This window comes from Musca autumnalis, unplaced genomic scaffold (genome assembly GCF_047663935.1).
Source record: "Musca autumnalis isolate F117 unplaced genomic scaffold, ASM4766393v1 scaffold_3, whole genome shotgun sequence".
NCBI classification, from domain to species: Eukaryota; Metazoa; Arthropoda; class Insecta; order Diptera; family Muscidae; genus Musca; species Musca autumnalis.
In genome coordinates this window covers 111,832,553-111,857,201 of record NW_027411866.1, presented here as the reverse complement: position 1 = coordinate 111,857,201, position 24,649 = coordinate 111,832,553, and the positions used below count along the sequence as shown (strand labels likewise).

Genomic DNA, 24,649 nt, shown 5'->3' with positions numbered 1-24,649 from the left:
AATACATATTCTTAATTAAAATGGAATAATAAGTTTCCTTTCCGGTCCAAAATTTTAGGTGCAAAAATGTTTCGACCACGGATACCCCAAATGCCTAAACTATCTAATCTAAGAAATGTGTTCAACCAGGAGAAAGTGGTACCTTTTGGAGTTATATGAAAGTGTGGACCTATCTTGACAATTTTTGATGTAACAGTTCTGTAACTGCAGGGAACCGGGTAGATCCGCCAAACAGTGTAGCTAAAAGCCTTAAAAATACCGTTATACGATTTTTAGTGAGGCACTGAGATCCTCACATGTCAAATTACAGCTAGTTCAGTTTAATATTTTAGCTAAAAACGTCAAAATACCCAAAATCCGTAGGTACCGGTTTATGGGTGCTATATCAAAACATGGACCTATGTTGACGATTTTTAGTAAAAAAAATTTCGTGACCCCTGAGAACCTCTAATGTCAAATTACAGCTAGTTCGGTTTAAAATTTTAGCAAAAATCATCAAAATACCGAAAATCGGAAGTTACCGTTATATGGGAGCTATATCAAAACATGAACCTATGTTGACGATATTTGGTAGAAAACCTTCGTGACCACTCAGAACTTAAAATGTCAAATTAAAGCTAGTTCGGTTAAAAATTGTACGTAAAATCCTCAAAATACCGAAAATCGGGATGTACCGTTATATGGGGGCTAAACGAAAACATTGACTTATGTTAACGATTTTTGGTGGAGAACTTTTGGGACCATTAAAAACCTCAAGTGTTAAATTATAGCTAGTTTGGTTTAAAATTTTAGCTAAAATCGTCAAAAAAGTTACCGTTATATGGGAGCTATATCAAAACATGAACTTATGTTGACGATTTTTAGCGAAGAAGTTTTGTGACCACTGAGAACCTCAAATGTCAAATTATAGCTAATAAATGTTAGCAAAAATCCTCAAAATACCGAAAATCGGCAGGTACCGTTATATGGGAATATATCAAAACATGGACCTATGTTGAGGATATTTGGTGGAGAAGTTTCGTTACCACAAATAACCTCACACGTCACATTACAGCTAGTTCGGTTTAAAATTTTAGCAAAAATCCTCAAAATACCGAAAATCGAGAGGTACCGTTATATGGGAGCTATATCAAAACATGCACCTATGTTGACTATATTTGGTGGAGAAGTTTGGTGACCTATGAGAATCTCAAATGCCAAACTACAGCTAAGTCGGTTAAAAATTGTAGCTAAAATCCTCAAAATACCGAAAATAGTGGGCTATACCAAAACATGGGCCTAAGTTAACGATTTTTAAGGGAAAACTTTCGTGACCACTGAGATCCTCAAATGTCAAATTACAGGCAGTTCGGTTAAAAATTTTAGCAAAAGTCCTCAAAATACCGAAAATCGGTGGGTACCGTTATATTGGGGCTATACCAAAACATGGGCCTATGTTGGCGATTTTCGGTGAATTGCACCTAATTCGGTTAAAAATTGTAGCAAAAATCCTCAAAATACCGAAAACCGGGAGGTACTGTTTTATAGGTGCTATACCAAAACATGTACCTATGTTGACAATTTTTGGTAGAGAACTTTCGTGACCACTGAGAAGTTAAATGTCAAATTAAAGCTAGTTCGGTTAAAAATTGTTTGTAAAATCCTCAAAATACCGAAAATCGGGAGGTACCGTTATATGGAGCCTATACCAAAACATGGACTTATGTTGACGATTTTTCGTGGAGAACTTTTGGGACCACAGAAACCTCAAGTGTAAAATTACAGTTAGTTTGGTTTAAAAATTTAGCTAAAATCGTCAAAATACCGGAAATCGGTAGGTACCGTTATATGGGACCTACATATATCAAAAACATGGACTTATGTTTTTAGTGAAGAAGTTTTGAGACCACTGAGAACCTCAAATGTCAAATTATAGCTAAAATTTTAGGAAAAATCTTCAAAATACCGAAAATTGGAAGGTACCCACAAAGAACCAAAAGTGTCAAATTACAGCTAGTTCGGTTAAAATTGTAGGTAAATCCTCAAAATGCCGAAAATCGGAAGGTACCGTTATGTGGGGGCTGTACCAAAACAAGGAGCTATGTTGACGATTTTTGGTGGAGCTCTTTTGGTAGGTACCGTTATATGGGGCCTTTACCAAAACATGGACCAATGTCCATCAATTTTGGAATATAAATTTTGAAGTCTCTAGGAACCCTAAATTTCAAATTATAGCCAACCCGGTCTAAAAATGTGACTAAAAACGTCAAAACAACTGAAATCGGGCGGCACCGTTATATGGGGGCTATACCAAAACGTGGACTGATATAGCCCATCATCAAACCTGACCTGCCTGCAAACAAAAGTCGCATCTTCCCAAAATTTCAGCGTCCTATCTCCATTTTTGTGGATGCTAGAGTGATTGCCACACAGATGGACATGCATAGATCTACTCAGAATTTTACCTGATCAAGAATATATATACGTTATTATTTCAAGGCGATACAAATGGAAAACACAACCTAATATACCCTCCATACTATGGTGGAGGGTATAACAAGTAAAAAAGTATCAGTCGGCTTTGCCGTCAGAGGTGTACCCTCAGCCTGTGTAAATAGAATTTCTTCTTTCCCAAAAAATTTTCCCAAAAATATGAACTTAGATTAAAGCTCAAAAGTTTTACTGGGAGGTACCAAAAGGAATGGACCCCCCATTTTGCAAGTGGGTCTTATTTTGGGAGCCATTCCTCTCCATAGATATCGCGACCACCTGTCATTTTAGTTGGTCACCATATAATTTAGAGCTTTTTGCCCATTTTACCCATTACCACGAAAAACATAATATCGCTGTAAATAGGGCCAATAGGAGTACCTTCGAAAATTTTTTCCAACAGATCCTCGAACATACCGCACAAAACTGTTGATCATTTGTGTGGGTGGTGTGGACGAATGGGCCCACATTTGAAAGTAAACTAAATTTGGACAAAATATTTCGAGATCCAAAGTTTGCACCAAATCGGTTTCTCCTTTTATAAGATATCTCGCGTACTATTAGCGAATATTTTCGAACTTTTGCGGAGGAGGTACCGAAAGGAGTTGACCTATTAGCAACACCTTCGAATTTTATCTAATATGTGAAGAAATATTACTATATGCAAAGTGTGTACCAACGCAGTATTCGGTTCGAGTACTGTCGTGGGCGCCAACCCCTACACATGCTGGCCGTAGGGATTTTCTACAGCTTTCGCGCCATTTTTCCAAGAAGTATGGACGCGACACTCAAAAGACTTGCGCCGTCGTAATAGGTGATTTGAGCACAACATGTTGCTAGAAAAATCAAAACGATTCGAGAGTAGGTCCTAAACTGCACTTTGACGAAATTTTGTGTAGGTGGTACCTGAGGAGTTGACTTGTAGAAATATTACGACGTGGATTTGTTTTAGTTATCATTTCACAAACGTAAATTTTTTTTAAAAAATATATTTTCACAGACGTCGGTTTTTTAAAAAAACGTGAATTTTTCAAAAAATATTTTTTCACAAACCTAGAAGTTAAAAAAATATTATTTTCACAAAACTGGAATTTTTTTAAAAATAATTTTTTACCAAAATGGATTTTTTAAAAAATATTTTTTCAAAACGTGGATTTCTTTAAAAATATGTTTTCACAAACGTGGATTTCTTAAAAAACATTTTTCACAAACCTGGTATTTTTTTGAAAAATATTATTTCACAAACATGGATTTCTTAAAAAAAATATTGTTTCGAAACTGATATTTTTTAAACACATATTTTTTCACAAACGTGGACATCTTAAAAATATTTTTCACAAACCCAGTATTTTTAAAAAATATTTTTTCCACAAAAGTGGATTTCTTAAAAAAATATTTTTCACAAACCAGGTATTTTTTAAAAAAATATTTTTTTCGCAAAAGTTGATTTCTTAAAAAAATATTTTTCACAAACTTGGTATTTTTAAAAAAAAATATTTTATTTTCAAAAGTGGATTTCTTAAAAAAATATTTTTTCACAAACCTAGTATTATTTAAAAAATATTTTTTTACAAACCTGAAATTTTTTAAAAAATATTTTTTTCACAAACCTGCATATTTTTTAAATAACGCTTAAATTTCTTTTCGATTTTTATCTTTAACTGAAAAGACGACTTCTCACTTTCTCAATTAAAAATCCAAATTTGGGCTTCACCGATTCAAAGCTCTAGGATATTTACCCTGAAACTCTCCGCAAGATGTTTTCTGAGGAAATATACTAATCATTACGTAGACTTTGCAAGGTCTAAAATTCAATTCTTTTGGGAGTAATGTCGCTCATATAAACCATATAATGGCCTCGAGAAGATATTTCCCTGGGAATTTACGGAGGGAAAATAATTTTAAAAAGTGAAATTCTATTAAAATCAATATTTAAAAACGTTGAAAACTACTAGAATCACTTAATTATGGAATATTTTCGCCGAATCGAAAAACTATTCCCCTTTTGGACATAAGTATGGAAATGATATATGTAAAACTGGGGAGAGAAAATCAATTCCGCACGGAATTTTTATTCATGATTTCCCTGATTATGACTTAAATAGTGGTTGTAGAAAATATTAAATTCGGTTTAATTTAATGTATATGGTACATATAAGGATTTTATTACAATTTAAAAATTTATTTATTATGCTTTAAAATTATTTATTTTTAAATTTTAATTATTTTTTTATAATTTTTTTGTTTTGTTTTTATTTTGTTGCAAAATAAATGTAAAACCTCAAACCAGCCAATATCAGTCTATCAGTGTAAATCTTAAAAAAAAACCAAACGCTTTCAATATTTTTCAATGTTGTGTTTATTATATATTTATTTTTTTTTTTTAAATTGTTTATATGTGTTTTATTATAACTTTTTGTTGTATCAGTGTATTATTTTGTATAATTTAACTTATAACTTTCTTCCCTGTGTTTTTTGTCAAATCATTATCGATGAAAAAAAACAACACTACAATTGTAATTACCACCAACCACCTCTGCCCACCATCACCATCTATGTGTGAATATGTGAATAAAATGAATGGTGAGAAATCTTTAAAGAAAACAAACCCCCATAAACGTCAAGAGTGAACGTGTTTCTTTGTGTGTATGGACGTGTGTCAATTAAATGCAAAATACGTTAAAAAACCAGTCCCACCACTCCAAACTCGCCAGTGTAACCCTGCAAAACCCCACGCTAAAACTTGTGGATCCCCCCACCACCCATATGTTACCTGTTAACCCCCCGATTTTGCAAATGTGATTTCTTGTTCTTCCTATTATTATTAATTTTTTACTACTGCTCGTTTCTTTATTGGTTATGTTGAACTCTAATATTATACAGTTAATTTGTTTTATAGTGTTCACATGTATTATTTATATCTCTATTTATATCTTTACTTATATAACAGCTTATATTCCCTTGTTAAGAAAACTTTTCTTCACACCTTTACATCTTAAAATCCCAAAATGAATGAAATTGAAAATGCACCAAATTGTTATTTTTGAATTTTTTCTGCTAATATATTTTGTTAATTAAAAGAATATACATACATATATACTTATAAAGTGACATGAAAATAACAAAGGGAACATTTTTTTAAATATTATTTAAAAAAATTTGTGACAATATTCTTATAACTCTTTCCTGCCACAAATAATTAAAGAAAAAAACAAATAATTTAAATTATATAAAAAATAGAGTCTCCCTATCAATATATAATGACAATCAACACACTTTTAATTAATTCTATTTCGAGTTGAGCTGTTATGACCTAAGAGGTACATTGAAAAATTAAGAGTCTACCGAAGTCCCAGACATCCAACCATTATGCTACGTTTCACGCCGCCCATCCGTGAATTGAATTTTCCAGGAACGGAAAACTATTGTTCAGCAAAAATGCAAAATGTAAAGCATTACTTAAAGTTTGAAAAACTAAATATTTAGCTAAACATTGTTATTGACGAAATGCATCTCGTTGATGGTCATACATGTTGGCTTATATGTATGTATATGTGTACAAGTAGTTAGTAGCAAAATTGTTCAGATTAATTCACTTCGACAACATTAGTTTTCCTACATTATTAACAATGGCCTTCAGATTGTTTCGAGTATTAGAATTGAATATAATATTACTCACAATGGTTTCATAAAACATCAACATATTTTAGAATATATTTAAAAATAATGGGAAAAGAAAAAGTCAGTACAAAAAGTTCAAATATTTTTTTCACAAACGTGGATTTCCTAAAAATAAGTTTCAACAAACGTGTTTTTTTTAAATAAATTTTCACAAACGTGGTTTTTTAAAAAAATTAATTTTCACAAACTAAATTTTGACAAAAATGGTTTATTTTTTTTAATTTTGACAAACTTGGTTTTATAAAAAAGCACATTTACCGAAACGTGTTTTTATAAAAAAATAAACTTTCACAAACGTGGTTTATTAAAAAATTAAATTACACAAACGTCTTTAAAAAAAAATAAATTTTAACAAATGTGGTTTATTAAAAAAATTTACTCATAAAATATCAACACATTTTAGTATATCGTCTGCTCCGTCGGAAAAGGTCGTAAGTCCACTTTTTTTGGAAATCGCGTTTTTGTTACAGGATGATAGTACAAGTCAAAACACGTTGTATGATACAAAGAAAATGGTAGTATGTCGCGTTTTTCTATATGTTTTGCCCTTGTCGGAAAAGGTCGTAAGTCCACAAAACGTACAAATTTGAGTACGAAAAGGTCGTAAGTCCACAGGAAAATGTATACTTTAAAAGAATACTACAGCTAATGTAGTTCAGATATAATGTTTAACGTCATCCATGGTTGGGGAACAATGTAAAGAACTAGCCTACACCTTTGGATGATAATCGGATGATATTTGGCGGAGCCTGTGGACCAAACTTTTGAACAAAAATGTGATAATTTCTATATTGCAACGAAAATTTACATTTGAAATCTATTTTTCCCTATAAGCGAACTGATTATGAAAGATGGACTTCTGGCCTTTTCATTGATACAAATTGGGATGCTGTATGTATTCAAATACCTCATGTATTGAAAAATTTGTAAAAAAAATCAAAATTTTTACTGTTTTTTCTGTCGTATATCTTACTTAACTTTATCAACTGGTCACATAACGAGATTAGTTTGTATTCTGAATTCGATAAAATAATACCTTCTATCGGGCGGGTAAGTGCAATGTTTATATTATTAAATGATTCTAAAATAATAGTTGATTGAAATGTTATTAAACTAAGAGGACATCATGGTTTTTGCTAACAAAGAGCAGTATGAATTTGGAATGGAATTAGACGATGGTGTCATGGGTCTAGTTCCATATGGTTTTCACGGTGATTCTGAAAGCACTGATGATAAACTTCCTAAACGTAGGAAGACATTACATGCTGAAGATTCTACATGGTTTGCAGACAAAAACAAAAGATGCAGTGAGTTGGGACAGAAATACTTGGGAAGACAAAAGAGGGCACTATTTGGGATTATAATGTAGCTAAGAAACCACGTACATTAACGGAATTAATCATGAAATTTAATTGAAGGAAAAGGTCGTAAGGCAAAAATACAAGGTCATAAGTACAACGTGTCATGTTTATATTAAATATTAGCCGAACCGGTCCACGTTGCTGGCCCTTGAAACAGTTTATGTTACCTTTTCTTATGCCAATTATATTTTTTTGCATTGCAATTAGTTAGGATATGCAAGTGACTATCAATAACAAGTAAGAACGTCGTTAAATTCGGTAGACTAAATAACAAATTTCAGCAATTTCGGTAAAACAATGTGGCTAACCTTCAAAATACCGAAATTCGGGAGGCACCGTTCTATGGGGCTATATGACGGTGTGGACCTATATGGACAAATTTATGGGAGAATGTTTTGTACCCGAAACGAAGAATAAATACCAAATTTCAGCCATTTCGGAGGAATATTGAGGCCACACCTTCAAAATACCGGAAATCGAGAGGTACCATTCTATGGGGGCTATATGAAGGCGTCAATACCAAACATCTATACCAAATCACGAAGATCTATCTTAAAAATTGCGAGCTGTATCTTAATTTCAAAAGACGGGCAGACGGTCATGGTATACCGACTTAGAATTTTACTCTGGTCGGGTCTTATTGCTAAAATATGTACGCAGGATTAGGGAAAACGGAATCGTTCGTAAGTTTTATATATATAGCGCATTTAAAAAAAATAAGGCACAGGTGTAACCCGCTCCTCCGAAATTCAGCAAAATATATAGCCTACTTCCCCCAAGGGACATCCCTGTGCATAATCTGAATATAGAATAAGTATTTAGGGTCGGAGATTCAACAACCACTGCCTCGCAAATTAATTTTCTGATCGATACTTTCATAACTTTTGCAAAAAACCGTTTTTTTTAAATAGGGCCTGCCCCCGCCCCCTCCGAAATTAAAAAACTATAAAGCCTATTTTCACCTGGTTTGTTCCTTGTATATTCTCTGAAATTTTCAAAAAAACAGTTCAGCCGTTTTTGAGTCTATGCGGAACATACAAACATACACACATTGTCTTTTATATATAAGAATTCACACAAAAGTTTTGGTCCATTAAACCCGTTAATAATTATCTCATCACCATGTTAAATTGCAAGCTTATTCTTTGTCTTAAACCCAAATCATTCTTAAAATTTCGCTCCGATCGGAATATTACTGCGATCTACAGGACAGCTACAAAGTCGGGTAAAAATTGTGGGTTTGGTCCATTTCACACCTTTCGATCATAACCAACATCTAATGGGGTCACTTCTGGTCGGAACCCGACCTCTCCACAAAATTTCGTGACAATCGGTCCAAAATTGAGACCTGGAGTTTTATTACAATTGTTAATGGATGGACGGACACACATAGCTAGGTCGCTTTATCTCGTCAAGATATGAAAAAATTGCAAGGGGAGGGGGTCTACGACGAACACTTCGCGATGTTACACGAATATTGGACAAAACAAACTTATAGTACCCTTTCCACATTGTTTTTCAAAGTATAAATATTTTATTTTAAAAACGTCCGTAAATTGTAGGAAAAGGTCGTAAGTCCCTACAAAAATACAAAACTGTACAAGGAAAAGGTCGTAAGTCCAAAGACATCCAATTATCTCCCAAACACGACGGAATTTTATCAAACAAAGTACAGGTATTGAAGCGGAATAAATAAACGAAAAATGCTGCTTTTACCACCATAATAAAATCTTTAATACAGAAAGCGCTGGAATGTTTTTTCTTCCTCCTGAAAAATTTATTGAGAGGGACTTACGACCTTTTCCGACGGAGCAGACGATATATTTAAAAATAATGCGAAAAGAAAAAGTCAGCATAAAAAGTTCATTAATACTCGTATCTACTTTAGATTCAAAATCTAAAATATTTTTTTTCACAAACGTGGATTTACTAAAAAATAAGTTTCAACAAATGTGTTTTTTTAAATAAATCACAATCACAAACGTGGTTTATTAAAAAATTAAAACTACACAAACGTGTTTTAAAAAAAAATAAATTTTTAAAAATTTTTATTGGGATAGCTGTTGCAATGTTGTTTCCTTTTCAAAATACTCTGGCTTAATCCAATTGTAGTTGTATTAATCTTTTAAAACAACGAATTTTATTTGATACAATTTGGCATTGTTCGTCTAAGCGTAAGGTAGTCATCCCTGCCTGTAATAAACAGATCAACAAAATATAAACAACAACAATACTAAATTGTTCCCACTGATAAATTCGTTGATTTAAAATATAAAAACAGCAACAATGGGATTAAGGCAGACTATTTGAAAAAAAAATATTTGTTTACAAACTTGGATTAAAAAAAATATTTTTAAAAAATTCACATTTGTGAAGATTAAAAAATATTTTTTTTTTAAAAATCCTGCTTTGTGAAAGTTATTTTTTAAAAAATCCAAGCTTCTAAAGATTTTTTAAATAATAATTTTTCCCAAGAAATAAGATTTTTTAAAAAATATTTTTTTACTTCCCCGATTTTAAAAATATGTTTTCACAAACGTAATTTTGTTAAAAAATAATTTTCCCACACGTGAATTTTTAAAAAAAAAAAAAATTTTACAAACGTGAATTCTAACAAAAGATTTTTTTCACTGTTGTGGATTTTTTAAAAAAATATATTTTTTAAATAACTTGAATTTTTTAACAAATGATTTTTTTCACAGCTGTGGATTTTTTAAAGACTAATTTTTCACAAACCGAGATTTTCAAAAAAAAAAAAAAATTTGTTCCCAAACAGGGATTTTTTAAAAATATTCTTTCGCAAATGTATTTTTTTAAATATTTCTCACAAACGTAGATTTTAAATAAAAATACTATTTTACAAACGTGAATTTTTTAAAAAAATATTTTGTCACAAACGTGGACTTGTAAATTTTTTTTCACAAACGTGAAATTTAACAAATAATTTTTTGCGATCGTGGAATTTAAAAAAAAAAAATTCACAATCGTAGATTTTTTAACAAATACTTTTTTAACAATGGAAGATTTTTTAAAACAGTATTTTTCACAAATCTAAAGTTATAAAATATATATTTTTCACATTTTTAACAATATTTTTCACAAATGTGAATTTTTTAACATATATTTTTAACAAACGTTGATTTTTCACAAATGTGAATTTTTTAACATATATTTTTAACAAACGTTGATTTTTTAAAAAAATATTTTTCACAAACGTGAATTTTTTAAAAAGGATTTTTTCTCTTCAAACATTATTTATCGCAAACGTGGATTTTTAAACAAATAAACACTTTTGGAAAAAAGTTATTTAAAAAAATCCCCGTTTGTGAAAAAAATAGATTTTTAATAAATATTTTTTCACAAACTGGGGATTTTTTAAATATAATTTTTTGACAGACGTAAATTTTTTTAATTTAAAAAAATATATTTTTTGCAAACGCGGATATTTCAAAAATGTTTTTTTCACAAATCTGTACATTTTTCACAAACGTGAATTTTTTAAAAAATATTTAATAATAATAATAATAATAATAAAGATAATAATAATAACAATAATAATAATAGTAATAATAATAATAATAATTGGAAATAATTAAAAAAATATTTTTTTCACAAAGTTGGATTTTTAAAAAAGACATTTTTTCACAAAGTTGTATTTTTCTAAAAAATATTTTCTCGCAAACGTGGATTTTTTAACAAAATACTTTTTTTCATAAATGTGGATTTTTTTAAAATAATTGTTTACGCAAACGTGGATTTTTTAAAAACAGATTTTTTACAAACGTGGATTTTTTTAAATAATTTCGCAAACATGAATTTTGTTTTTTAAATAATTTTTTTCGCAAATGTGGATTTTTTTAAAATAATTTTTTTGCAAACGTGAATTTTTAAATAATTTTTTCGCTAACTGTTTTTAAATAATTTTTTCACAAACGCGGATTTTTTAAATAATTTTTTTCGCAAACTTGGATTTTCTTAAATAATTTTTTCGCAAACGTGGTCTTTTTTAACAAAGAATTTTTTAAAATATTTTAAGCCGATAGCCTTGCTGCTAGTTTTTTATAATTATATTTTTTTATAATAATAAACATTGAAATAAATAAATAAAATATTTTTTTTTGCAAACGTGGATTTTTTTAATTATTTTTTCGCAAACGCGGATTTTTTAAGTAATTTTTTTCGCAAACGTGGATTTTTTTTTAAATAATTTTTTCGCAAACGTGGGTTTTTTAATTTTTTTTTTTGCAAACGTGGATTTGTTTTAAATAATTTTTTCGCAAACGTGGATTTTTTACATAATGTTTTTGCAAACGTGGATTTTTTTCGCAAACGTGGATTTTTTTACATAATGTTTTTGCAAACGTGGATTTTTTATATTTTTTCGCAAACGTGGATTTTTTATATTTTTTCGCAAACGTGGATTTTTTATATTTTTTCGCAAACGTGGATTTTTTTAAATTATTTTTTCGCAAACGTTGTTTTTTTTAAATAATTTGATTTTTTTTAATAATATTTCCGCAAACGTGTATTTTTAAAAAAAAAAATATTTTTTCACAAGCTTGGACTTTTCTAAATAAAGCGGATTTTTTTAAACAATTGTTTCCCAATTGTCTCCCTTGTCCCGTCTGGGATGTGGAACAATTATATAATTGTTTCCCAAAAATGGATTTTTTCAAATAATTCATCGCAAACGCGTATTTTAAAGAAAATATATTTTTGATTCAAGCTGACTGTCAGTTAAGTTTAAGGTTGGAGATCCGGGATCACGTTCCAGGCAACCTGAGGAGTGCTTTTGACTGCTCCGGTAATTAGAATTGGCGCAGCCCTTTACAGACTTACAGTGCTTGCCACCAGACAAGTCCACATACAGCCAGTTTATGACATGTGGTTAGGGGTCTCCAAGTTTTCCCCATGGAATTCTTGCAGAAATAGAGTGCAATAGGAACTTTCTTTACCCGCTAATGGGTATTTCTTATCTATGTCAAAAGATGACCAAAATATGGATTTTACCAAGGTATTTAGCTTCCGGAGAAAGTACCAATGCAACATCGTCCCAAACTGGTGCCTGGAATACGGAAATTTTGCTTTTTCGGGTGAATTGTACGAGTTCCCTTTTCTCCGCCTTGACTCCAAGTCTATTGTCATGTATCTTACATAAGGTCGAACAGGGTTGATAAAAACTTGTCACTTATCAGTACCTAGCTTAGTTTAGTTTTCTCTCAGTTGGTCAAAACAAATCCAAGCTGATGTTGCGTAAGGCGTATCTGCACCTTCTTGCGAAAGGGTGAAGATTTTACAGGTCAGCTTTGAAGATCGTTGTATATAAAAGGCTTGCTGAAGTCGACAACATAAAGGTCTTTCATGGGTATTCGTCTTTCATTTTGAGAGTATTAGGGTTGGTCACTCACTAACCCGACTCTCCTATCTATGAATGTTTTCTTGGATATTATAGAAGGAGGCATAGACTCAGCTCGCTGATCTGAGATTAGTAGGCACTGGAACATTTGATGCGAGACTCTCCCCCAGCACGGCTGAGTTGACCTAGACAGCTTATTTAATTCGCAGCTACCCTATTTATTCTATAGACTATTCCACTACGCGCAACATGTGTACTCATCCAGAAACACCAAACTATGCTCCACACAAGAACGGATAGGTATTTTTTGAGAAAGTGTTTAAGGGTGCCTCCGTGGTGCAATTGTATGCTCACCTGCCATGCACACTGAATGTCCGGTAACAAAATACCCCTCAGTATAATATAGACCAAACATCTTGAGTATTTCAGCCATGTAAAAGTCTTCTACAAGAGGTGTCTTAAGACACGCAGTTCGGTCTCGGCGATAAAGCTAAGCTTGTCCTCATTGGGATATTCGTGGAACAATTATATTACTATTTAACTTTTAACATAACAAACCTTTCAGTATTGTATATTTAATATATCACTGTTATACTTTGCAATAGCCAAAGGCATTTTCAATTTCATTCTAGGATAACTTTCTAATCTATTGCTACTATACAATTTGTATTTGATTTGTAACTATTTTTTGACTTTCTCTCTTCTCTTTTGAAAACAAGAATAAAAGAAAACAAACTATCTCTATCTATTAGTAGTTTACATTGATCCCACCCTTGTTTAAATATTTTAGAAAACCCTATCTACTTTATAGCTAAAAATGAGTATTCTAAGTTTAACTTATGATTTTTTCCCTTATCTTTCTTTTTTCTTTTATTTCATAAAAAATATTTAATTTCGATACGAAAATAAAATACAACAACAATTTTGTTTATCTTTCGGTAACTGCTGCAAAAACCAAACAAAAACAAACACAAACCAAACCACTATAAAAACAATACCGAAAAAACAACAACAACGAAAAAAACCTGAAACCTGGTTCCAACCGTGCGTATCTCTGTTTTGTATCTTTACTACAAAAATATTAATATGTATGTGTGTATTATTAAAAAACGAATACATACAACGAACCAATCAACAACATGACGATCCGAAATTGCCATCATCAACAACTGCAACCTTCCACCATCACCATTACAAACGAAAAATCAAAACAAACCCAAAAATAAAACCAACTCTTCTTCCAAACAATTTGTTGTAAAATGTTATTTGACCAACCAACTAAAAATCATCATCATTGGTTATAATCGAACAAAACTTATTGCAAATTGACAACAAAACACATGAATCCGCAAAAAAAAACAAACAAATTGTTGACCTTGTCCTCCTGCAAAATGTCCAATATACCTTATCTCTATGATCGTCATCATCATCGTCATAGGTTTCATGATGAAGAACATGCAAATCTGCTGAACGCTATGTGGCTGATAGCAATAACATTTTTAAGTGTTGGTTTTGGTGATATTGTACCGAATACATACTGTGGACGCGGTATTGCCGTTAGTACAGGAATTATGGTAAGTTTTCTTACTTGACTATATACTTATACATAACATAAAAATACATATATACTTATCCCTTACAATAAGACTAACATGACCAAAACATTGTTACAGAAGTTTTAGCAATTTCTTCATTTCCGGTATTTCAGAGACTTTGACACTTAATATCGTATTTCTTGACAGCTCAAATGGTCACATACAAATGTCACATACAGTATTAAATATCACATATACATACATTTGTACTTGTAACACAGACAGACATACGCTATTTCCAAGTGAAATTTAGACAGATTTTTAAGTAAATTTTTATTAAACTGATGACACATTCTTACTTAGTCGGTCTATTACAGAACATTTGTCCTATAAGCCGAGCTAAAGAAATATGTCCATTCCTCTCTGTTTGTTGTTTTGCTTTTTGGAATACCGCGTTTTTCGATCTCCTCTTCCATTTTTTTGCTCCTTCGAAGCCATAGCCTGCGAGCTCTGAGTGTACCGCCGTGTGGCCCATATTTATACGCTTTTTAGCAGGTTCATCATCGCTCATTTATATGACATGGCCCAGGCAACGCAATCGATAGCAGATACAGCTCGTGGTTCATATGACGTCGATATTCACCGTCCACGCAGATTGGTCCGTAGATCTTTCGAAAAATTGTTCTCTCAAACACACCAAGCACTGCCATATCTGCTGCGTTAGTCATTATATAACCCATTACAAAGTAATGTAAGAAAATAACCACATATATTACTCCTTACTAAGTTATGAGTACGGTGGCACAGAGCGTGTGTGTCCGACTACAACTCCTAGGGTTGTATGTTCAACGCTCACGGTCGGAAGGCGAGCTTTTTGTTGACAAAATAAAGAACAGATGGTGGTGCACATTTGAGAGTTTAAACAAAAAATGAAATAAAATAAAATAAAATAAAATAAAATAAAATAAAATAAAATAAAATAAAATAAAATAAAATAAAATAAAATAAAATAAAATAAAATAAAATAAAATAAAATAAAATAAAATAAAATAAAATAAAATAAAATAAAATAAAATAAAATAAAATAAAATAAAATAAAATAAAATAAAGTAAAATAAAATAAAATAAAATAAAATAAAGTAAAATAAAATAAAATAAAATAAAATAAAATAAAATAAAATAAAATAAAATAAAATAAAATAAAATAAAATAAAATAAAATGAAATAAAATAAAATAAAATAAAATAACATAAAATAAAATAAAATAAAATAAAATAAAATAAAATAAAATAAAATAAAATAAAATAATATAAAATAAAATAAAATAAAATAAAATAAAATAAAATAAAATAAAATAAAATAAAATAAAATAAAATAAAATAAAATAAAATAAAATAAAATAAAATAAAATAAAATAAAATAAAATAAAATAAAATAAAATAAAATAAAATAAAATAAAATAAAATAAAATAAAATAAAATAAAATAAAATAAAATAAAATAAAATAAAATAAAATAAAATAAAATAAAATAAAATAAAATAAAATAAAATAAAATAAAATAAAATAAAATAAAATAAAATAAAATAAAATAAAATAAAATAAAATAAAATAAAATAAAATAAAATAAAATAAAATAAAATAAAATAAAATAAAATAAAATAAAATAAAATAAAATAAAATAAAATAAAATAAAATAAAATAAAATAAAATAAAATAAAATAAAATAAAATAAAATAAAATAAAATAAAATAAAATAAAATAAAATAAAATAAAATAAAATAAAATAAAATAAAATAAAATAAAATAAAATAAAATAAAATAAAATAAAATAAAATAAAATAAAATAAAATAAAATAAAATAAAATAAAATAAAATAAAATAAAGTAAAGTAAAATAAAATAAAATAAAATAAAATAAAATAAAATAAAATAAAGTAAAATAAAATAAAATAAAATAAAATAAAATAAAATAAAATAAAATAAAATAAAATAAAATAAAATAAAATAAAATAAAATAAAATAAAATAAAATAAAATAAAATAAAATAATATAAAATAAAATAAAATAAAATAAAAATATGAAGTGTGTTGAAATTGAAAACAAATTTCACCTGTTCTAAAAATAGACATTTTCTATAAGCCACAGAATAACTAGTTCTTCTAGTGGTCATAGAATATCTAGTAAGACAGTGCGACATGCCCTTGTTAAAATAATGGGTTAGTAGGGGGTTTTGTAAGTAGTTACGACTATCAAAAAGTACTATAAAAACCAATTATTTAGTAAGGATTTTTTTGCTGGGATACAATTCTTCTTCTTCTTTTACAACTGACGTTGTTTGTTGTGTTTTCGTGTATCAGTGACTTCTATAACTGATCGACCACTAGGAAAAATATGACATTTTTGAGGAAGAATGTTAAAAAATTGTACGAACAATTTTCATTTAGAGGGACCTGGGCCCGGGTGGCTGGTGCGCACCATAGCTCTCCAAAGGTTCAACCGATTTTGTTCACATTTTGTGTATCGTTATATTTTATCCAAACTTAGTTTAAGTTCGAAGATAGTTCATATTGATTCACTCCCTCCGGTACCTCCCCCACAAAAGACAAAAATTTCCGCTAAAATGTGCGCACGATAACTATCGAAGGGAGTAACCGGATTGCTAATAATTTTGTATATGGTAATATTACTTCCAGGCATAAATCAGGTTTGAATATGGACTAAATCTTTATACTCCTTCGTGCACCTCCAACACAAAATTTTGAAAAAAAATACAGTTTAACAGCTCGTCTGGGATAGTTTTGAAATTTCCCGCAACATGTTCTTCTTGAGAGCCCGGTTACGACGAAGCACTTTTTTAAACTTAACAAAAGATATCTCACTCCACTCAGTAAAGTGAAGGCACGCACCAGTAAGGTGGAACAGAAACTTCATATCGCCACTTCCAAGTCGGGGCTGTACGGCGGATGACCCATCAAATCCACGTTTTGTCCGGTCAAAAAAGGCGCTGGTATGAATCGCCGCTTAAGGAGACTTACACTAAACATTTATTTTCTAAAATTGAACATAGCGCCGACATTCCATTCATGCGAAGCAATGTATGTTCCCCCGTTGCTTTCCTTTGACAAATAAAAATCTTTTGTCTTAATTGAATTCAATTCATTTATTGCAGTTTATGCCATTTGTTGTGCCCGCATGTCAGTCATATTCATGATACGTCTACTTTTCTTTTCGTTCTTTGTTCTACCGAATCTGCAATTTTGTTTTTGTTTTGTTATAACAGGATTGCAGTGATATTGATTTGACAATTTCCCATGAGGCATCAATCAAATGCGGTTGTGAAAAAAATTCCACACAAGAAAACCACAAATGGAATAGAAAATGAAAAGGACATCTTATCAAACGAAGACAAACCAAAGAGGGAAATACTTGATGCAAGTGTCATATACTGATGAACTGAAAGGTTTAAAAAACTAGTCATTGAAGCAAAATGCTACCCCAGTCAAAATAGATATTGAAATAGCAAAAATTAACGCAAAGCGGAATATTGGCTGAGGGGTAGGTTGCCATTACAACTAATGTCCTAAAAGTTCCCATCGATCCCATTTGAGCAACAGATCCGAGGTCAAAGTCAATTGTTAGGTTTCTTTGGCAGAAAGTGACTAAAGCAACACATATATACCCTTAAGATTCCCTACGAGAATTATGTGCACCGCTCGTAGAAGTTTTGATAGTTTTGAACAAATTGATTGATCGATCAGATACATATATGCGGGAAGTAAATTTTTTGCTGCATTGAACTTTAAACTTTCAATAATGACATTTTCCTTTATATTACCATATATAAAGTTATTATTTCAACATGTGAAAAATAACAAACGACTAAGCCTTACTTACTTACTTAGCTGGCCTATTACAGAACATTTGTTCCATAGACCGAACTAAGAAAAGCTCTCCAATTCTTTCTGTTTTGTGCTTCGCTTTCTGGAATACCGCGCCTTGTCATCTCTTCATCCACTTGTTTGCGCCATCTATTCTTTGGCCTGCCAATTCTGCATGCACCGATTTATACGCCTTTTTAGCAGGTTCATCATCGCTCATTCTTATGATATTGCCTAGCCAACGCAATCGCTGCATCTCGAAACGTTTAACTTTACTTATGTCGTTGTAGCAGATACAGCTCGTGGTTCATGCGACATCGATATTCACCGTTAACGCAGATTGGTCCGTAGATCTTTCGAAGAATTTTTCTCTCAAACACGCCAAGCACTGTCTTATCTGCTTGCGCAACTACCCAGGCTTCGGAACCATACATCAGCAAGGGTAGTATCAGTGTTTTGTAAAGCTTCATTTTTGTTTTTAAAGTGCTTACTTAAGCCAAAGTAGCATCTGTTGGTCAATACAATTCTTCTTTTTATTTCACAACTGATGTCGTTTGTTGTGTTTACGGCGGTGCCGAGGTATACGAAGTCTTTTACTACCTCAAAATTATAGGAACCAACTTCAACAGTTGGTCCGATCTCACGTCGACACCATCAGCTTGGTCTTCTCGTCGTTTATCGCCAGACCCACTTTAGCAGATTCTCCTTCGACCTTCATAAAGGTAACCGTTACTTCTTCCAAAGATGATGTCTATATCATCAGCATAAGCAAGTAAGATGTGGCTATTGGTGTAGATTGTGCACTTCTTTTGACGTTTGCCTCTCGTATAACCTTTTATAGCAGGATGTAAAAAAGGTCAACGAGAGGCAGTCACTTTGTTTGAAACCTCTTTTGGTACAAAATTATTCGGAGAGGTTCATTCCTATTTTATCTGTAGATCTTGTGTCAGTTAGAGTCATTTTACAAAGCCGAATGAGCTTTGCGGGGATACCAAATTCAGACAAGGCTTGGAATACCTTCGAACGTAGCGGGCTGTCGAAGGCTGCTTTATAATCGACAAAAAGGTGGTAGGTTTCGATCTGCATCTCTTGGGCCTTCTCCAGGATTTGCCGCAGGGTGAATATCTGGTCGATGGTGGACTTGCCAGGTCTAAAGCCGCATTGGTAAGGTCCAATTATTTCGTTGACCATGGGCTTTAGTCGTTCGCACAATATCTTGTAGGCGATGGGGGGAAGACTTATGCCCCTATAGTTGGATCATAAAGTCTTATCTCCTTTCTTATGAACGGAACACAGGATGCTCAGGTTCCAATCGTCGGGTATGTGTTCTTCCTGCCACATGGAGCTAACTAGCTGATGCATACACCTTATCAGCGTGTCGCCTCCGGTTTTAAACAGCTCGGCCATCAGCTCCTGCTGCCTTATTATTCTTCAGCCGGTTTATTCCTGTCTGTACCTCATCTTGGCCGGGTGGTATACATTCAATACCATCTTCTGGGATTGGATCTGTGGTATCTTCGTCCATTTCGCTGCTATTGGATACCAACAGTTTGGAAAAATGCTCTTTCGATATCTTTAGCACACTATCTGTATCAGTTACCAAATTACTTTGCTGGTCTCTACAGGAGGATGTGCCAGTGCCGAAGCCATCAGTTTGATGCTTCACTCTTTGGTAGAATTTTCGGACTTCATTCTTCATTCATGTACTGATTTTGCGGCTGTTTGCATAGAGTGGGCAATGTTTTGCCATTGTCCTGATATGTTATCGGGACGAGGAGTGCTTTGATTAAGCAATTGGGCCAGTTGAGTGGAATATGCTGTGGCTATCTGCTGTGATTGCAGCTTACCGATGTCCAACTTCCGTGTTGTGTCTGTTCGCACTTTGTTTGCTACGTTTAATCTGGTACGTACCTTTGCTGCAACAAGGTAGTGGTCCGAGTCTATGTTTGCACCTCGAAACGATTGTACATCCAACACGCTCGATGCATGTCTTCCATGTGCTTCATTCCAGTGCTTCACCTTTAGGTGTTGTGTGACGCCTTTCCCAATCCATCCTATTTCCTGTATGGCAGTAATGTCGGCCTTGTACTTTTCAAGTACATCTGCCAATGCGTAAACTGCACCTTCTCTATAAAGAGTAAGAGTGCAAACATTCCAGGTGCAGATTCGCAGATCATGCTCCTTAAAACGTTTGCGGGGTTCGTCAACTTTAGAGGGATTTTATTTTATTTTCCTTCGTTTTTCTTAGTAGGCTGCTTTTTTCTAGGGGAAGGTTACTAACCCGGCGCCCAAACCCAAGTTTTTAACGTTCTTATGGGTGAACTCGCGGCACATTTTAGCTCACTACCTTTAACGGGTGTTAAAGGCAGCTACCTTAGGTGACACCACGGGGAAGTCAGTGTCCACTTGAGATGAGAGAGGGACCAAGATAAATCCTGGACTTTGCCAAGTTAAAGCCGGTCAGGACCGTTCCTTGGTATCTTCTTCTCCTACGTCACACAAACGACTTAGCCACATTTTTTAAATGATTAGCTTTCTTGCAAGATCCTCATATAAAGCTAAGCCTTAACTTAATGAATATTCCACACTTTTAAAATTTACCGGTTTCCTCTTCAATCAACAACGTCTTTTTCCATAAAAAATATTTTATGTGCCAAATTCCAGTCCTATGCAGCTATCCTTCATATGGCATTACTTTAATACTGTCACTACTCACCGGAAAAAGGAGGACGTATATCTTTAAACCATATGTCAAATTGTTAGGCCACATTTGCCAACAAAAGAAAATATACGGCAATTCCTCTTCTAATGGTTACAAATCAAGAACAAACTACCGGTATTATTATAAGTGTCACATACCGGGCTATTATAGTTTCTTATTGGAATAAAGCCAATTACTTTAAAGGCACACAAAAAAAAAACAAAAGAGGATACTTAAACAGCAACATATCCTTAATAACACTTTGCATTCGCAATAGATACATATTTCAAAAATATTTTATCTACGCTGCTTTGCTACATGAAATATTATTTTTGTTTTTTGTTGGCACTCCAACAAAACAATATTTCTTATTGTTTGGCACTCTCTCCTTTTGCATTTATCAATGCCAGAGAGGACAGGTATTGCAGTTTGTTTGCCAAATAATGCAACATAACTTTTGTACCCAATCCGCCCCTCCCCCTCCCTTTCATGTGAATATTTGAACATCATTCATATCCATGATTATGCAAAATGTCCTTAAAAGTTTCAACAAATTCCAAAATAATAGCATTGTATTAAAGGTTAGTTGCTCTTTGCAAATCACAAAGAATTTCTTCTTGGAATGAAATGTTTGTCACATGGGATGCTACTTTTGTAAGTGAGAATTACTTATGCAAAATGCAAATGCATCAGCAATATCCCAAGGTGTACTCGGTAATTCGATAGTAACATGTTTGAACGCACATACACATGTATAGGGACATACAGGATTTGTGTTCTTTACAAATGTGAAAATGTAAAATTTCCAAAAATTTACAGGGTGTAATAAAATAGATAACTTCGTTTATTTAGTAACACAGCTTAACAACTTACCTATACAGGAATGGAAAAGCCCCAAACTTATCTATAAAGGAATTCTTGAGCTTCAAACAATGTATAAAAGAAGGTTTAAGCCTCAATAATAGTGGAATGTTTGAGCCTCAAACATACCTATAGAGGAATGGTTGAGCCTCAAACTTACGTATAGAGGAAAGATCGAGCCTCACACTTACATGTAAGAGAAGGTTTCAGGCTCAAACTTACATATAGAGAAATGTTTAATCTTCAAACTTACGTACAGAGGAAAGTTTAAATCTTCTTCTATAGGTTGCTAAAACCTTTCTCTGCAGGAATATTGGAGATTCAATTATTTCTCTATAGGTAAGTTTGAGACTCGAACCTACCTCAACACTTCTTTATAGGTCAAAAATTCCTTATACATAAGTTTGAAGCTTAAACCTATCCCTATAGGAAAGTCTGAGGCTAAAAACTTTCTCCATAGATAAGTTTGAGGCTCAGACTTGCCTCTATAGTTAGAGATTCAAACCTTCCTCTGTAGGAAAGTTTGAGGCTAAAGTCTTTCTCTATGTGAAAGTTTGAGTTTGATCCTAAAAAATTCCTTTATAAGACACTTTGAGCCTCAAACGTTCCTATAGAGGAATGCTTGTGCCTCAAACTTTCCTACAGAGGAAGGTTTGTTTGAGCCTCAAACTTTCCTACAGAGGAAGGTTTGTTTGAGCCTCAAACTTTCCTATAGAGGAATGTTTGAGCCTCAAACGAAAGGTTTGAGCCTCAAACGTTCCTATAGAGGAAGGTTTGAGCCGCAAACTTTGCTATAGAGGAAGGTCTGAGCCTCAAACTTTCCTATAGAGGAAGGCTTGAGCCTAATACTTTCCTATTGAGCCTCCCTTTTTCCTATAGAGAGAGGTTTGAGCCTCAAACTTTCCTATAGCGAAAGTTTTAAGCCTCAAACGTTCCTATAGCGAAAGTTTTGAGCCTCAAACGTTCCTATAGAGGAAGGTTTGAGCCTCAAACTTTCCTATACAGGAAGGCTTGAGCCTCAAACTTTCCTCGTACTTTCCTATTGAGCCTCAAATTTTCCTATAGAGAGAGGTTTGCGCGTCAAACTTCTTGAGCTTCAAACTATGTATAAAAGAAGGTTTAAGCCTCAATAATAGTGGAATGTTTGAGCCTCAAACATACCTATAGAGGAATGGTTGAGCCTCAAACTTACGTATAGGGGAAAGATCGAGCCTCACACTTACATATAAGAGAAGGTTTGAGGCTCAAACTTACATATAGAGAAATGTTTAATCTTCAAACTTACGTACAGAGGAAAGTTTAAATCTTCTTCTATAGGTTGCTAAAACCTTTCTCTGTAGGAATATTGGAGATTCAATTATTTCTCTATAGGTAAGTTTGAGACTCGAACCTACCTCAACACTTCTTTATAGGTCAAAAATTCCTTATACATAAGTTTGAAACTTAAACCTATCCCTATAGGAAAGTCTGAGGCTAAAAACTTTCTCCATAGATAAGTTTGAGGCTCAGACTTGCCTCTATAGTTAGAGATTCAAACCTTCCTCTGTAGGAAAGTTTGAGGCTCAAGTCTTTCTCTATGTGAAAGTTTGAGTTTGATCCTAAAAAATTCCTTTATAGGACACTTTGAGCCTCAAACGTTCCTATAGAGGAATGCTTGTGCCTCAAACTTTCCTACAGACGAAGGTTTGTTTGAGCCTCAAACTTTCCTACAGAGAAAGGTTTGTTTGAGCCTCAAACTTTCCTATAGAGGAATGTTTGAGCCTCAAACGAAAGGTTTGAGCCTCAAACGTTCCTATAGAGGAAGGTTTGAGCCGCAAACTTTGCTATAGAGGAAGGTTTGAGCCTCAAACTTTCCTATAGAGGAAGGTTTGAGCCTCAAACTTTCCTATAGAGGAAGGCTTGAGCCTAATACTTTCCTATTGAGCCTCCCTTTTTCCTATAGAGAGAGGTTTGAGCCTCAAACTTTCCTATAGCGAAAGTTTTGAGCCTCAAACGTTCCTATAGAGGAAGGTTTGAGCCTCAAACTTTGCTATAGAGGAAGGTTTGAGCCTCAAACTTTCCTATACAGGAATGTTTAGCCTCAAACGAAAGGTTTTAGCTGCAAACGTTCCTGTAGAAGAAGGTTTAAGCCGCAAACTTTGCTATAGAGGAAGGTTTGAGCCTCAAACTTTCCTGTAGTGGAAGGCTTGAGCCTCAAACTTTCCTCGTACTTTCCTATTGAGCCTCAATTTTTCCTATAGAGAGAGGTTTGCGCGTCAAACTTTCCTACAGAGGAAGGTTTGCGCTTCAAACTTTCCTACAAAGAAAGGTTTGAGCGTCAAATTTTATATTATTTCTTTAAGTTTTAAGAATTTTTCTCAATACTCTTCAGTTGGCCAGGTCAAGTCTATTTCCTATGGAAATAATCTGTCCTCCATAACCTAGGATTACCCCAACTATTTTTCAATTTTTCTCAATGTTTTCTTTAGATCGAGGTCTTATAACATCCATTTATTTTGGTTGAATTTTTTCCACACCCTGTATTAAAATTCAGCTTTCTCTAACAAGTCTCAAATGTTGTCAGTATTTAATGTTATTTTTGACTTCTTCCCCTTTGCTATGTGCTGTCTTTGGCTAAACTTTACTCTACATTGCCAACGTAATTTAATTACTTTTTACCCTGCCTGTCTGGCTGCCGGTTTAATGAAGCCTCATTTTCTCTTATTTTATATTCTTAGCAAGAATCTGTTCCCAAATAATTATTTAAAGAGGATGGTACATGGAAGGAATATCTAACACATTAAAATAAGGGTAGAATTACGAATTAC

The 24,649-nt window shown here is 32.4% G+C and overlaps 1 protein-coding gene across 50 annotated transcripts in view; it reads left to right on the top strand.

Annotated features, from left to right (window-relative positions):
- The window catches only part of SK (small conductance calcium-activated potassium channel), an 877,735-nt gene that overhangs the window by 787,735 nt on the left and 65,351 nt on the right, over window positions 1-24,649 (top strand). For 37 of the 50 annotated variants that reach the window (XM_073973813.1, XM_073973828.1, XM_073973808.1 and 34 more), the window contains one exon: window positions 14,306-14,441. The exons of the other annotated variants lie outside the window; for them this stretch is intronic. In XM_073973813.1, the coding sequence (XP_073829914.1) occupies window positions 14,306-14,441 (136 nt within the window). The remainder of the gene's footprint in view (window positions 1-14,305; window positions 14,442-24,649) is intronic. 50 annotated transcript variants of the gene reach the window in all.